The sequence below is a fragment of the Setaria italica genome, chromosome V (genome assembly GCF_000263155.2).
Source record: "Setaria italica strain Yugu1 chromosome V, Setaria_italica_v2.0, whole genome shotgun sequence".
Classification (NCBI taxonomy): domain Eukaryota; kingdom Viridiplantae; phylum Streptophyta; class Magnoliopsida; order Poales; family Poaceae; genus Setaria; species Setaria italica.
Window position 1 is genome coordinate 34589804 of NC_028454.1, and position 15565 is coordinate 34605368.

Consider the following 15565-nt stretch of genomic DNA (forward strand, 5'->3'; position numbering starts at 1 on the left):
GGACCATGCAAGTGGTAAGCCCATCTAAAATATAAACCCTACCAAACACCACGAAATATGCTTCAATTGTGCAGGCCAACAGTTTATGCACCTACCAATTGCTTGCACAGGCCAAAACTCTTTATGCACCCTACCAATGATGGCCCAAGACCATGAGCTACTCTTAGCCAAGCTCACCGATCACACTACCGTAGAAAATCCTACATGGCTTATCCAGCACAGCGCATTGCCCATCAAATTGAAGCTCTCTAAGAGCAACTCCAAGAGCCTCTGTAAAACACCCCAAAAACCAAATTTAGGGAGAAAATGAAAAAATCCACACTCCAACAGCTGCCGCAAAGTTTCCCAAAAAATACGAGAACCCGAATCCCACCTCCTTTCTCCCGCATATTTGCGGGAGCCGGCGCTTCCCCCAATCGTCCCTCGCGCGCTCATTTCCTAACTCAGGTCCTTGTGCTTCAACTTCGGGGAGGTGCGGCGCAGTGAGCCGAAGGCGCTATTGGTGGAGGGTGTCGTGCTCAAGTTGGATCTCGACGGCGACGCGGTCCTAGGGCCCTGGGCCGGCGGACGGCGGCACGAGTTGAGTTGTTGGATGGCGTAGACGGTGGCCGGAGGTAGGAGATCGACGGCGGGGTCGAGCTCGGGCGGCCGGCGGCAATGGAGGCTGCGAGATCCGCGATTCCCGTCGGGGTGGAGCTCGGCTGCGCCTAGGGCTTGGTCTTGGATGGAGATGGGAGGTTGTGGTACTGGTGGTGAGAGGAATCAGCCGGAGGTGGGGTGTAACTGGCGAATTTGGCCAGCGAGTGGGAGCTACGCCATCTGCTCTGTTTTTCCTAGGAAGAAGAAGTAAGAAAATGGGAGGGAGACGGATAGGGCCGGCTGGTCCAGGGAAGAGGGCAAGGGAGAGGTGATGGCGGCCGTGCTAGCGAGGACGGTGCGAGCAGTAGTGGGAGGACGACCGAGGATGACGTGGTAGTGGGGAGCTCGGGACGAGGCGCTAAGTTCTCTCGCAACCCGGGACGGTGGCTGCAACCCGGGACAGTGGCTCAAGACGATGCTGACAGTAGCAATTCAGTGTAGTTAACCTTGTTTGGGTGATTAAGATCTTATGATGTGATGTTCCATCAAGCATTCAAGCTCTCGTGTGAGGGAAGCCGTGACATCAGGCTTTGCCGGTGGTGTCTGCACGGCATCCAGGCACACGAGTTGAAGCTATTAGCGTTCTTCAAATTTGTTGAGGAACAACTAATGGACCCAATTACGATGATGTGGCTTGTTTTAAAATATTGGGGGCAAGTTATTAGCGTTCTGCTGTGGATTAATATATTTTTTAGGGAACATTTTTTTAGAACAGTCCCAATATATAATTTTGGGAAGAATTTTTTTAGAAGCTTTTCGAGTTGCTATGAAATGGCGGCCTGGTTCAAATTACACAAGGACCACAAACCAAACGGACCTGGCCAAGCCCAGCCCAGCGGCCGCACCTCCCCCACGGCCTCTCTGCGCCTGCGCGACCCTGTGCGCCGGTGCCCGTCCACTACCGTCCGCCCCACCTGCCGCCCCCGTCGCACGCACTACTGCAGATAACACAACGGAAGGCGGACGCCGATGGCCGCCGTGGCAAGCCCCGCCCTCCGGTTCCACCCGAGGGCCGCCTACCCGTCGGCGCCGGCCTCCTCCGGCTCTCCACGCTGCCGATTCGGCGCCGTTGCTTACTCCTGCTCCAAGGCAAGTCCTCCCCCCCTCCTCTTTAAACACCTATAAATTTCCTCTGATTGTTGCTTGGTTGGTATAATAGCTTGTTTGGCCCGGAATTTTGAGTGGTGTTCTTGGTTACTTGATTTGGCGCGCGCTCATTGAACCCCTCGTACAAATACATATTATCCAGCTGAAAGGAAGACTCGAATCTCTCTTATTTGTACAAATTTCATGACAAACATCCAGAATTTGCTTTACATGCTCATAGTCACAAGTGTGCAGTCTATACTTCATATGCTTGTGTAATTCTGCATGATATTAATTTGAAGAGACGCTTAAACTTATTTTATTTTGTTATACTGACTAGTGTGCTGGTATGGCTTATGTATCTCAGTTTGCGAGGCCATTTCCAATTCAGAGAGTCAACGGAAGCACGACGCAGAATTTTGGTGCTCTAAAAGGTAATTCCTTTGTATTTTTCATCTGCTTTTCTGTAAGCACTCTTTTGAATTTCGAGTAGCACTTTGTGCTGATCTTTTACTACACGCTTACAGGCCAAGTTTTAAGCAGCATAAGCAACTATGATGGAAGGTTGCATATTAAGCATCCTATATGCTTTGCTGCTACTGACAAGCAGGAGCCAGTCGTTTCACTTACCTTGGACACCCCGGTTTTACAAGAGTCAGCAAGTGGTAATGAAGTGGCCCCTGCATCTGAAAGCTCCTCCTATTTCACTGGCAGAGGTGCTGGAAAACCAGGATTCATCTCGTTTCAAGGAAACAGCTTCCAAAAGACAGCTGTGGAGGGTGTGCCACATCCTGGCAAGGAAGCATCTAGATTAGTATGGTTTATTGGTCCCACTATCCTTGTGTCATTCTTGGTTCTTCCATCTCTTTACTTGCGCAAGGTACTCTCAGCCATGTTTGAGGATTCCTTGCTGACAGGTATGCTTTCTTTGATAGGTCCAGGACGGTGATGTTTCCATTATAGATTATGCATGTTTCAATCATGGTTATAATTTCTCTCGGGTTTTAATTAATTGTAGACTCCCAGTAGTAAATTTAGATATGTGCGTCTCTAGTTCCATGTAGTAATTATAATAGATGAAAAACATTATGCTATTTACTCTATCATATCCTCTCTCTTTCTGTAGTATTTGTTTGTGAAAGAAGTTATATATATATATAACTACAGTAAAAAAAGAGAGCGAGAGGTTGATCCTGCATTGCTCGATATCTTGCTTCACCCTGCTCCAAAATACTACTCATTGTGTCACCATGTGTAGCCTAAATGATCCATCTTGGCATCTTTAACATAATTCATTTGTTAGGATTTGATGTATTTACTAAAGAAGATCAGCAATATCACCTTGCATCATCAGAAAAAAAGCATTACTTGATGGATTATTTATCTTGTTTGCAGACTTTCTTATACTATTCTTTACCGAGGCTTTGTTTTATGGAGGAGTAGCAATTTTTGTCTTCTTGATTGATAAAGTCTGGAGACCTTTGCAGCAAGTAGCACCGAAGAGTTACATTTGGTCAAAATCCAGATTTTTCCGCATTTCCTCAGTAACTACAATGGTTTTGAGCTTGATAATACCACTTTTAACAATGGGCATGGTGTGGCCCTGGACCGGACCAGCAGCATCAGCGACTCTTGCCCCTTATTTAGTTGGACTTGTTGTACAGTTTGCATTCGAACAGTATGCACGGCATCGGAAATCACCTTCTTGGCCAGTTATTCCTATTATCTTCAAGGTAATTTTGTTCTTAAATTTATCTTGGTATGATTGCATCGTGAATTAAGTGTGTTATAAATTGTGCTTTCTAGTTATAGTCAAGTTCGGATAGGTGGAAAGCATAGATCCTTTTATTTCATCTCTTTAGTCTGTGATCTGATCGATCATACCTGATGTTTGGGATTTGGGACTTGGGAGTGATTATCGATATATAAAGTAATTCTGGGGAAGCATTTTGAAGAATCGAATGGCAGCAACTATGTCAAGAAATGTGGAAGATAAGAAATATAATCCAGTGAAGTAGTCTAGTAGATTAGTTTATGATATTTTTATTTATAAAGATAAGGACAAATGATGCTCTGTTGTTTTTCATTTGGATATGTGGAGTCACAAAGACCAAATAATTGATGCTTTTGAAAAACAATTCCATGGTAAGCCAATAATATCATTTTGTTGATGTAAAAGTTTTATCATGTACATCTTGCTATCCCCATCTACAGCGTAGGTGCATGCAATGTTTTCAAGCATGGTCTAATAGTGAGCACGGACTGTCTATACAATGCTCCTTAGTTTCTCACCATGATTAGCTGATTTTTGCTGCATGAATAACCTTGAGACTTGTGTGCATGCTTATGTAGAAGCTAGTGTCAGATTACTTGCAGTCACTATATGTTGTTCTCGTGAGGCATTGCTGGTTTCCCTCCTCTTGTTCATTTCAACCAATCAAGCAATTGCATGTTTATGTTTTTGTATGGATGGATAAGCACTTAAATGTTACATGACGCTCTCATCTCCAGTGAAATGCTTCAATCTGTTCTCAGCATGTGTTTTCCCCCTCCTTCCAGGTGTACAGGCTTCACCAGCTGAATCGGGCAGCTCAGCTGGTGACGGCACTCACATTTTCTGTCAGAGGAACAGAGACAACAAACCAAACTCTGGCTATCATGAACTCATTAGGAGCATTACTGACTGTTCTTCAAATTCTTGGCGTTATTTGTGTATGGTCTCTCTCAAGCTTTCTGATGAGGTTTCTTCCCTCTTCAGACATTCCAGATCCCTGACTTATTGCAGCTTTGGTAGAACCTTAAAACATGGGGATAGCTTCCCTATTGTAAATTGGTTTACACAGAGCCAGTTGACATGTTTGCAAGGTTTAGCATTGCATTAGGGTGTCTTGATGCATTCAACGGCTTCGTAACTGCAGAGAAAAGACATTGCCCCACTCCTCTTCGCTAAAACAAAACGAAAGAAACGGTCAGTAGAGGATGCCCTACACAACAATAATTGGATTCGCGACCTTAACTGCCGGACAGGCTTCATGACAACACATCTGCTAGAAACCTTATGGAACCTCGTCAGACCGGCTGTAGTACAGCCGCAACAGGAAGACCATATAATTTGGAAACTAACCCCCACGGCGAATACACCGCAACATCAGCTTACATAGCTCAATTCACAGGCTGCATCGCTATGCCAAAGATTATGACTATTTGGAAAACGTGAGCTCCCCAAAATGCAAATTCTTCGCATGTCTGATCCTTCAAATTCGGGTCTGGTCGTCTAACAGACTAGCACGCAGAGGGTGGGATCACAGCTCATCATGTCCCCTATGCAGGAGGACAATGGAAACGGCACATCACCTTCTCTTGAGTTGCCGTTATACGAGACGCGTATGGAGCCAAGTGGCAGTATGGATTGGACAACCTAACCTCGACCCGGTGGAATAGCCGCAGAGCACGACGCCACTGGAATGGTGGGCAAACATCGTGACGATGTCAGACATCTCCTGCAATGCTATCTGTAGCCTAGCACTACTTGTCAGCTGGAACATCCGGAAGGAAAGGAACGGTAGAATCTTCAACCATCATGAATCATCGGTGCCGACCATCGTGGCAAAAATCAAGAGCGAAGCATCATCCTAGATTGCGGCAGGAGCTAAGTGCTTGGCGGCTCTCTTAGCGCGAGTGTAATTTTATATAGTTTTTTTCCTTTGCCGGCTAGCTAGCTTGTAAAACCTCCTCTATTTTAATAGAATAGGCACAATCTCGTGCCCGTTTATTAAAAAAACTGCATAGAAATTGTTCAATTAGTAGGAATAATCAGCATGTCTGAGCTGTGCACACTGTAGAACGTTGATGCACAGAAATATAATCGCATGACGTGTTTCCGTGCTCTTCTTGCGGATCAATTTTGTCCGAATGTATGTGTAGGTTAAGTTTAATTTAATGCTCCACCAGGCCCTTGCAAAACACATGTAAAAATATAATTTACAAACTGAAGGCAATGCAGCATATCATTGCCATTTAGTCAGTCCCTGTTTATGCTGGGATACAGTGGAGCTGAATCTAAACAATTCAGACTTCTCTGGCTGTCTCCTTTTTGTGTTGGTAATTCCGTTCTTTCCCTTTGGAAAACATACTACTGAATTCAGTTTTCCCTGAATTAGGTGCACCATGAAAAGTGAATGACCTTTCTGTAATGATTTTGCTGCTTTTGGCCAGTAAAATGTCTGCTAGTTCCTTGGACCGCAGCATGTGGCGACAGACTGAAACAGCGTCTCCTCCGAATATGCTTTTTTCAGATTTTTGCTATTCTTGCGTTCGCTTAATGTGCGACGCCACAAGTAATTTTAGGGAAAGGAAATCATGGCTTAGTTTCAATCATGCGGATCGACTGTGCGCATCGGATTTCCCCTTGCAAAGGCTTCTGAACCATATTTGCCAAGACATCAGCTTCTGGCATCAAATTTTTCATCCTATCACTGTGCTAGTGTTAGTGAGAAGATTTTTGTGCATTTATACAGTCACCACCAGGGAAAACGGCAGGCTTCGTTTTCTTGAAAATAAAACCAAGATTTCTTTTTCTTAAAAGAATGAAATCAAATCGTTTTCACTGCGTCGTCCACGCCATATTTGAGTAGCTGTTCGTTCGTAGCTTCTTCTTTCTTAAAAAAAACTTTCGCTGTAAGTAACAGTTTCTTTTTTAGAGGCGAACGCAGTTATCGTATTTCAATTCAACTCTGCTCAGAGTAGCATCTAGCAGTGTCATCCGTTCATCCTAGAAAACAGTTAAGGTTCTCGAACGCCATAAACTTGCAGATCCAACAGTTTCGGCATCAAAAGATAGAAAACAGAGCCCACCACAAAAATCACATGACCTCCCAAAGCAGAAAAGACTTCCATTTTTAGAAACAGGGTGGGTGAAAGAAAAAAGTAACCAAGTGATGTGCGCTCGCCTCATCTCGAGGATTGGAAGTAGATGAACTCCAAGCCTCAAGAGCAGAGTGAAGCAAGCGCTTCGCCACTACACGTAGCCCATCGTTATGTGCAAAAGGTGGCCGGGCTGCCCAGACGAGATTCGTCGCAGCCGGATTGGAAGTTTTTGCACCAGCACACAGACACAAATGTTTCACCAAAAACAGCAGCCACGACGAGAGGAAATGAAGCTCAAAACATCCCATGAAGAAACCATGGGAAAGAAAAACAGAGCTCGCTAGCTCGCTGCAAGGGAGCACAGAGCCTCACCCGCACACTCAAAAGAACACAAAGAGATAAGGTAAATCCGGTTCCCAGCTACTACTCTCCATCAAGAACGGCGCACTGAAGGTGTAGCTGAAACTCTGAGCTTGTCTTGCCTTTTATAGGGAGGCTGCCTCTTTGGGGGAATGGTTTGCTCTCAGGATTGGTCGCTAGGGTTTCGGGCGGGCAGCCCGGGCAGCGGGCAGTGCCCCAATTGGCATTAAATTATACAAGCAACTTGTCAGAGACGATAGTTATCTCTTATTTTTCTCCTGAGAAAACGTCTCGGCAACTTGCCCCTTCCGGGGCCTTGTAGACGCCAGTGCGTTGGCGCGACGGTGCAGACGTTTAATTGTGCAAATGCAACAAACTAGGTAAAATGCACTTGCTAGCCATGTATGCTAACCTGATAGTGCCAGTGATCGAAAATTACAATGTTATCAAATACCAGGTGTGTTGCCGAGTGACTGTCAGATTTATCCCTTTTGATTTGGAGGAAACTGTCAAATGTTAACTTGTTTCATCCTTATATTCGCAAAAAAAAAACTTGTTTCATCCTTTGATTGATAGCTAACGAGTAATACTTAAAAAAAAAAGAACGGTCCGAGATCGATAACAACCTAGTGGCATAGTGACAGTGGCATCTATGGTTTTCCTCGAGATCCATAAGCGGCCTATATAACTCGTAAGTGTAAACCATCTACCCCACGCAACCTTGGAATCTATGAATTAAGATCACAAGATGCTGATCCAATGGATAGGGTTAGTGAAGGGATTATTTTGCAATTAAACCCCCCTCCCCCGCCGACCACTTTTGCAGGTAAGAGGCGAAGGGGCGGGGGGGATTTGCAAAAGTGGCCGGCGGATGGGGAGCTTAACTGCAAAATAATTCCACCACTAATCCTATCCATTGGATTAGCATCTTGTGACCTTGATTCATAGTTTTCAAGATTGCACGGGGTAGATGGCTTGCACAAGATACATTCCCAACTTGTAAGGCCCAACAAAAACTAAACCCACTTGCTGACTTGCAGACCTCAACAATTCGGCCCATACAGACCTTGGTGCCGACAAAATGTTGGAGGAAGTCATGAGGCTGTTTCGTAGTCTCCCGTGAAAACATCTCTTTGTCCGTCCTTCATCGTTGGTCCGTGCTCCGTGCATAGGATCCCTGCACTTGTGGATTGGCGAATGGTGATTGGCCCGCGCCTTGATATTGATGTACCATTGAAGAATTGTACTACTCCTTCCATTCCAAAATGTACGTCATTTTAACTTTTCTAGTTACATAGATTTTGTTATGTATCTAGACATAACTCTATATTTATGTGCATAGCAAAATCTATACAACTAGAAAATACAAAACGACCTACATTTTGGAATGGAGGGAGTAGAATATCCACCGCCTTGATTGACTGATTTTTAGGTTATTAGGTTTCTGCGGTAGGAGATCTCGTGGAATTTGAGAAAATTCAACCAATCCGGCTCAACAGCCACCGCCCACCAGCCCTGGCCGAAGTCATACAAATTACAAAATGCTTTCATAGGTCACATGTTGGTGTATACTTGTAAAATAGATGATTTGTAGGGACTAAAATGTAAAGTATCAAGACTCAATAGATACAACCAGAGAAGGATTGAGAGGGATATCGATCCATTCAGAGTTCCCAAAATGTCACTTTTCATCCGCTTCTCCTCCTTACCCTAAATCCAAAATTCCTCTCGAATCCACAGATTAATCTTCAAGATGGTATCAAGAGTGGGTCAATCCTGTGATTCGTACTCTATTAATTGTTGATTGGTTGCTAAAAATTCGCGTCGTCGCCATGGATTAGATTGCCATCGCTCACCGACGCTTAGTACGGCAAGCTCGCTGGCTCTGTTGTTTGCGGCCGTTGTGATTAAGGGCTGGCCGCAGTGATTAAGTGGCAGCAAGTAGTAGCTACGTGCTTGGCTGCAGGCATCCCTCAGCTGCCCGTCCAAGATTGGGGAAGCAGAAGCCCGTCGTGCTGAAGGAAATAGTAAGGTGTGTATATTTGCTCTATCCGTGGCTGCAGATTCTGTTCTGTTCTAAAAAATAGGTACTAGCGGAGAGAAGGATGTTGATTCTAGTATTGGGAAATTATGTGAGATTCTTAGCAAAGTGATAAAATAACCGAAGGTGATTTCAGAGGCTGTCAAGTATGCCCTTGAGCCTAATCCAATAAAATTGATGGGATCATAAAACTATGTAAGTTAGGCTCGTCATGCTCGGTTGATCTTGAGCTCTCAAGGGTATGAGTGTCTGCTGGCTGCTAGTGATGGTGAGATTAAGGAAGAAATGGAAGCTCAGGTCAAACAAATTAATGATAGAGTGCTTGTGTGGCTGTTGGGCAGTATGTAACACATGGTCGGAGAACAAGTAGAAACAATGGTCACAGTTGCAGAAGTGTGGGGTGCTCTAAAGAATCAATTTGCAGGTAAATCAAACAAGATGCAGGCTGCCCGTATCATGCATGAGTTGCTACACTTGAAGCAAGGCACAAAATCTGTGACTGGGTATGTTGGCGAAATAAAGAAGCTATACAGAGATTTACATTATTATCATCCATTTGAGCTTGTTGACCAAAAGGATATGACCATTCATTATACATGGTTCCAATCATTTGTGAGCAAATTTTTTCTTGATGGTTTGAATCAAGAATTTGACCTCCGTCGGCAGCTTATCTTCTCTACTTTTTCTTGATGGTTTGAATCAAGAATTTGACCTCCGTCAGCAGCTTATCTTCTCTAAGTCTGAATGGCCTACTCTTGATGAGATAATTTCCAGCATCATAGAAGAGGAAACCAGACTGTCACATATCAAAGTGGATGACTATAAAGTAGTTGATGCTAGTGCTTCCTTATCTATAAAGAAGAGCCGCACATCTGTTCCCGAGGGGACCAAGAAAGAAATAAGGTAATTTGTGATCATTGTGGATAAGGGGCATCCTATAGAGAGGTGCTTTAAACTGCATGGTTTTCCATTTAGCAAAGTGATTTGTAATCATTGTGGTGACAAGGGACATGCCATAGAGAAGTGTTTTAAGCTACATGGTTTTCCACTTGGGTGGAAAAGGGGAGGAAAATCTCAACCAAGGGGAGTTCAAGGTGCTAACTAGAATCGAGCCAATCATACTGCATTTGAAAAGGAGCTTCCGGTGGTAGATGCTCAAGCTCTTGAGAAATACAACTCCAAGCTCAAGCTCTCTGAAGGCTCATCTTCCACTCAAGGTTCCTCTACTAATTCCAGTTACCATACTACTTACCAAGGTATAAAACTTGTTTAAGCCTACACACATAAAACTTGGATTATTGATTTTGAAGCTACTGGAGCATCCAATCTTTTCACTTCATATACTCCTTGTTCAGGTAAGGATAAGGTGCGTGTAGTAGATGGATCCATGGTTCCTATAACAGGACGTGGATCTATCCGGCGCACCAAAACCCTATTCCTATCACCAGTTTTGCACGTTCCTGATTTTCCTATTAACTTATTATCAATTAGCTCCATCACAAAATCCCTCAATTGTAGAGGTTGGTTTGATCCTTCTCAATGTGCTTTTCAGGAGCTTAGGATAGGGAGAATTCTTGGGACTAGGACTGTGCATAATAGACTCTATTATCTTGATGAAGGGAGTGATGAAGTTGCTTTTGCATCCAAGATGTCTCCATGTCAAGAATTATTATTACTCCATCGCAGGCTTGGACACCCCTTTTTTGCTGCCATGTCTCGTTGTTATTCTTCACTTTTTAATGCATGTTCTAGGGAATCTCTTATATGTGATGCATGTGAGTTTGCTAAACATACAAGAGTTTCCTATCATAGTTTGGGTCTAAGAAGTAATAAACCATTTGATGTGATTCATTCTAATATTTGGGGACCATGTGAGGTGCACTCTATTTCTGGACATAGATGGTTTGTGACTTTTATTGATGGTTTTAGTAGGTATACTTGGCTTTATCTGTTGAAACACAAAAGTGATATTTTTGTTATTTTCAAAGATTTGTATGCCCTCATTAAAAATAAGTTTGGCAACACTATTAAGATCTTATGCTCAAAAAATGGTACGGAGTATGTTAACTAGGAGTTTGAACAGTTCCTTGTTTCTAATGGGATTGAACATCAAACAACATGTGTTAACACTCCAGAGCAAAATAGTGTTGCTGAATGGAAAAATAGACATTTACTTGAGGTTGCTCATTCTCTTATATTTACAAAGAATGTTCCTAAGTTTCTTTGGGGGGAAGCAGTGAAGACTACAACATATTTAATTAATTGCATGCCTCTTTGAGTTCTTGACAATAAATCTCCTGTCGAGCTACTTTGAATTCGAATGAATTTGTTGTTGCTCTGAAGGTCTTTGGATGTGTTTGCTTTGTTCATGACTATAGAAATGATGTTAGAAAACTTGACCCTCATGCTATTAAATGCGTGTTTGTTGGTTACTCTCCTACTAAAAAAGGTTATCGTTGCTGGTGTCCATCTGAACATCGTTTCTTTGTAAGTATGGATGTGCTATTTCATGAATATGAACCTTATTATGAGCCAACCAATGATACTAGAATTACTCTTTCTGCACCTGAAGGGCAACAAGAGGGGGAGATTAACAGTGGAGGTATTCATATGGGCTCTATTCTTGTTCCTCCTTCAGTTGGTTCCTATGGGGATAATTCGGTTCATAGTCGGGGGGAGGAAATTAATAATCATAGTAAGAGTGGCAGTAATAATAATTCTTGCCATGAAGATATACAGAGTACTTTGCCTTCTCAAAATAAAGAGTCTCTTATGCACAAGGACCCAAGCACCAACTCACACTCTCTTAGTCCTAATGCTTCATCTAGCACTCTAGAGCTAGGAGATAATCAACCGTCTACTCAGCTTCCTCCTGAAAATGATCCACCTATAGCCGTAAGAAAGCCAACTAGATCCTCCAATATTCGAGCATACCTTAAAGATTATGTTGGGTACAAACATGACATTTCCAATTTTATCTCCTACAAGTGTTGTAGCCCATCCTTCCAGAATTTTGTTGCATCTCTTGATTCTGTGTCCATACCCACTAACTAGAAATTAGCTAAAGAGGATCCTAAGTGGAAGGAGGCAATGCTTGAAGAGATGAGAGCTTTGGAGAAGAATAGAACTTGGGAGCTTGTGGATCTACCGCAAGGTAAGCAAGGTGCAAGTGGGTTTTCACCATTAAACATACACCTGAAGGGAAGGTTGAAAGGTACAAAGGCCGTCTTGTGGCAAAAGGATACACTCAAACTTATGGGATTGACTATGATGAGACTTTTGCACCTGTTGCCAAGATGATTTCAGTGAGAACACTTATATCTTGTGCTGTCAACATGGAATGGGATATATATTAGATGGATGTAAAAATACTTTTCTTCATGGTGATCTGCATGAGGAGGTATATATGCATATACCACATGGCTTTGAAACATGCCAAATGAAGGAGAAGGTGCTTCGTTTACATTGATCTCTATATGGACTAAAGCAATTTCCAAGGGCTTGGTTTGATCATTTTAGACAATCGATGCTTAAAAGAGGCTATCTTCAAAGCAATGCTGATCATACACTATTCTATAAGCATGCTACAACTAAGATAGCAATCTTAATAGTGTACGTGGATGATATTGTGAATACCGGGGATGATTCCACTGAGATTTCTAATCTAAAAAGGTATCTTGCACAAGAATTTGAAGTAAAAGATTTAGGCCAGTTGAGATATTTTCTTGGAATTGAAATCTCCCAGGGACCCAAGGGGATGTTTCTCTCATAAAGAAAATATGTTTTGGATCTACTAAAGGAGATAGGTATGCTTGGATGTCATCCTGCAGCCACACCTATTGAGCAAAATCATCGCTTAAGTAACGATGCAGGGACTCCCGTGGATAGAGAGTCATATCAAAGACTTGTTATAAGGCTTATATATCTCTCTCACACTCGTCCTGATATTGCCTTTACAGTAAGTGTTGTGACCCAATTTATGCATGATCCTAAATCATCATATAGATGTTGTATATCGCATCTTGAGGTATCTTAAGAGTTTTCCAGGGAAGGGACTTCTATACACTCGCCAAGGAGATTTACAAGTGGAGTGTTAACTGATGCTGATTGGGCTGGATCTTTGGATGGTAGACGGTCAACCTCTGGATATTGTACCTTTGTTGGCAGTAATCTAGTTGCTTGGCGAAGTAAGAAGCAGAGTGTTGTAGCACATTCTACTGCTGAGGCTGAATTTCGTGCTATGGCTCATGCAGCGTGTGAGCTCTTATGGCTGCAGATCCTCTTGACAGAGTTGAAGTTATTTAAGTGCAAGCCCTTGATGTTGTATTGCGATAACAAAGCGGCTATCGATATAGCCAACAATCCAATTCATCATGGGATCGATCGTCACTGATTAAAGAGAAGTTGGATGGAGGAGCAATTTGTCTACCATATGTAAAGTCAGCTAGTCAGGTGACTAATGTATTAATGAAGGGATTGCCTGAAAAGATGTTTTCTGTGTTCTGTAGCAAGATGGGTCTATATGATGTCTTTGGGTCTATATGATGTCTTTGCTCCATCTTAAGGGGGAGTGTTGGTGTATACTTGTAAAGTAGATGTTTTGTAGGGACTAAAATGTAAAGTATCAAGACTTAATAGATACAACTAGAGAAGGATTGACAGGGATATCGATCCATTTAGAGTTCCCCAAAATGTCACTGTTCATCCGCTTCTCCTTCTTATCCTAAATCTAAAATTCCTCTCGAATCCACAGATTAATCTTCAAGATCACGAAACAGCGTTGCTCATGACATTGACAGGGTCTTTTTCATAATGTATGGTGGCGGATCAGCGATCCTGTTACTGGTAATTCTACACGTGGGACTCAATAAATGTAAGATTATTTTCAAGGTCAATTAACATGTGGTTTCCGTTCTTTAAAACACATGTAAATGTGCATATACATGCACACATCCTCACCCATACAAGTGCATATATCATATATATTCACGCTATGCCTACAAGAAAATAGACCTGCAATCTTGCACCAAGCTGTTGATGTGCACATCATCTACAATGGAGAAAATAATAAATTTGCCAAATGCGCAAACATACTTGGGTGTCAAGGTTCTGCCAATAGAACCTAATCCGAGCCACGATTCTCATATGTTCACTCTCAAAATCATAAAATGCTACTAAGGGCTTGTGGGGGGGGGGGGGTTTAAACCCCTCAATCTCATCAAATCCTCTTCAATCCACAAACCTAAGAAAGAGCTAATGGAGTTAGCTATATTTTTCCTATCATGAGGGATTTGTGATGAGTGGCCAGGTGAGGCACGCTACATGTGGAGGCACGACCCACAGCACTGAATATCCCATGGGCAAGCGCTCACTTCGCAATCGCTCTTGAAGCTGTAAATTCGGGTCACAATTGGAGGTGGGAAATTAGAAAGAAGATGTTTTTTTAGAGAATTCCGAGTCCACTTCAAAATTTCTTACTTAAGATCGATCATGGACCAACATGGATGTTTTTTAAGTCATGTGAAACAAGAAATTAGTACTCCCTACGTGGACAAAAGGTTGACATTTTAAGGGATGTTTAGATCCTCGGGCTAAACTTTAGTCCCTATCACATCGAATGTTTAGATACTAATTAGGAGTATTAAACTTAGACTATTTACGAAACCCATTGCACATATGGAGGCTAAACAGCGAACGATTTATTAAGCCTAATTAGGAGGTGTTTGGATACTAGGTGCTAAACTTTAGCAGTATCACATCGGATGTTCGGATGCTAATTAGGAGGACTAAACATGAGTTAATTATAAAACTAATTGCAGAACCCCTATGCTAATTCGCGAGATGAATCTATTAAGCGTAATTAATCCATCATTAGCAAATGGTTACTGTAGCATCACATTGTCAAATCATGAACTAATTAGACTTAATAGATTCGTCTCACGAATTAGACTCCATCTGTGCAATTAGTTTTGTTATTAGTCTATGTTTAATACTTCTAATTAGCATCCAAACATCCGATGTGATAGGTGCTAAACTTTAGTACGGGGTATCTAAACACCCCCTTAGTCCATGATTTAACAATGCGCTGCTACAGTAACCATTTACTAATGATGGATTAATTAGGCTTAATGGATTCGTCTCGTCGTTTAGCCTCCATCTATGTAATTAGTTTTATAATTAACTCATATTTAGTCCTTCTAATTAGTCTCCGAATATTCGATGTGATACGGACTAAACTTTAGCTTACAAACACCCCTTAGGTTGTCTGCATTGCACAGTTTCACATAAACAAAATAGTACGAAGTTTTAGGTTGCGGGCACATTTAGACAATTGGACTGGTGTGAGTAGATTTCATGCCCCCCGTCCAAGCTCCCGGGATGCAACCTTGCTTTGATTGATTAATTGCTTTGATTGGTTACTTGGACAAGCGCTTGGACCAGGCTCCGGTCATGCATCCCTACAGCTCGAGCCAGGCCCGCGGGAAACGTAGGAAGAATCGGGCATTTCTCGCGAGCATGCATGCGTGAGAAATGAAAGGCTATCGATGCAAGAAACGAGGAATTAGAGATGCG

General features: G+C 42.6%; 1 protein-coding gene across 1 annotated transcript; it reads left to right on the forward strand.

Annotated features, from left to right (window-relative positions):
• The first annotated feature begins 1514 nt into the window (after positions 1–1514).
• On the forward strand, positions 1515–4621 carry LOC101767221. Its single transcript, XM_004969621.4, has 5 exons — positions 1515–1728; positions 2093–2159; positions 2253–2642; positions 3121–3458; positions 4285–4621. The coding sequence occupies exons 1-5, from the start codon at positions 1609–1611 to the stop codon at positions 4498–4500; spliced, it is 1131 nt and encodes a 376-aa protein (XP_004969678.1). The 5' UTR covers positions 1515–1608; the 3' UTR covers positions 4501–4621.
• Positions 4622–15565: the final 10944 nt, after the last annotated feature.

Bases quoted from the DNA above. Each gene is read 5' to 3' on its own strand.
- LOC101767221 (XM_004969621.4), top strand. From the start codon at position 1,609: ATGGCCGCCGTGGCAAGCCCCGCCCTCCGGTTCCACCCGAGGGCCGCC. The intron at 2,160-2,252 runs GTAATTCCTTTG...ACACGCTTACAG, and splicing joins GAATTTTGGTGCTCTAAAAG to GCCAAGTTTTAAGCAGCATA. The intron at 3,459-4,284 runs GTAATTTTGTTC...CCCTCCTTCCAG, and splicing joins TTATTCCTATTATCTTCAAG to GTGTACAGGCTTCACCAGCT.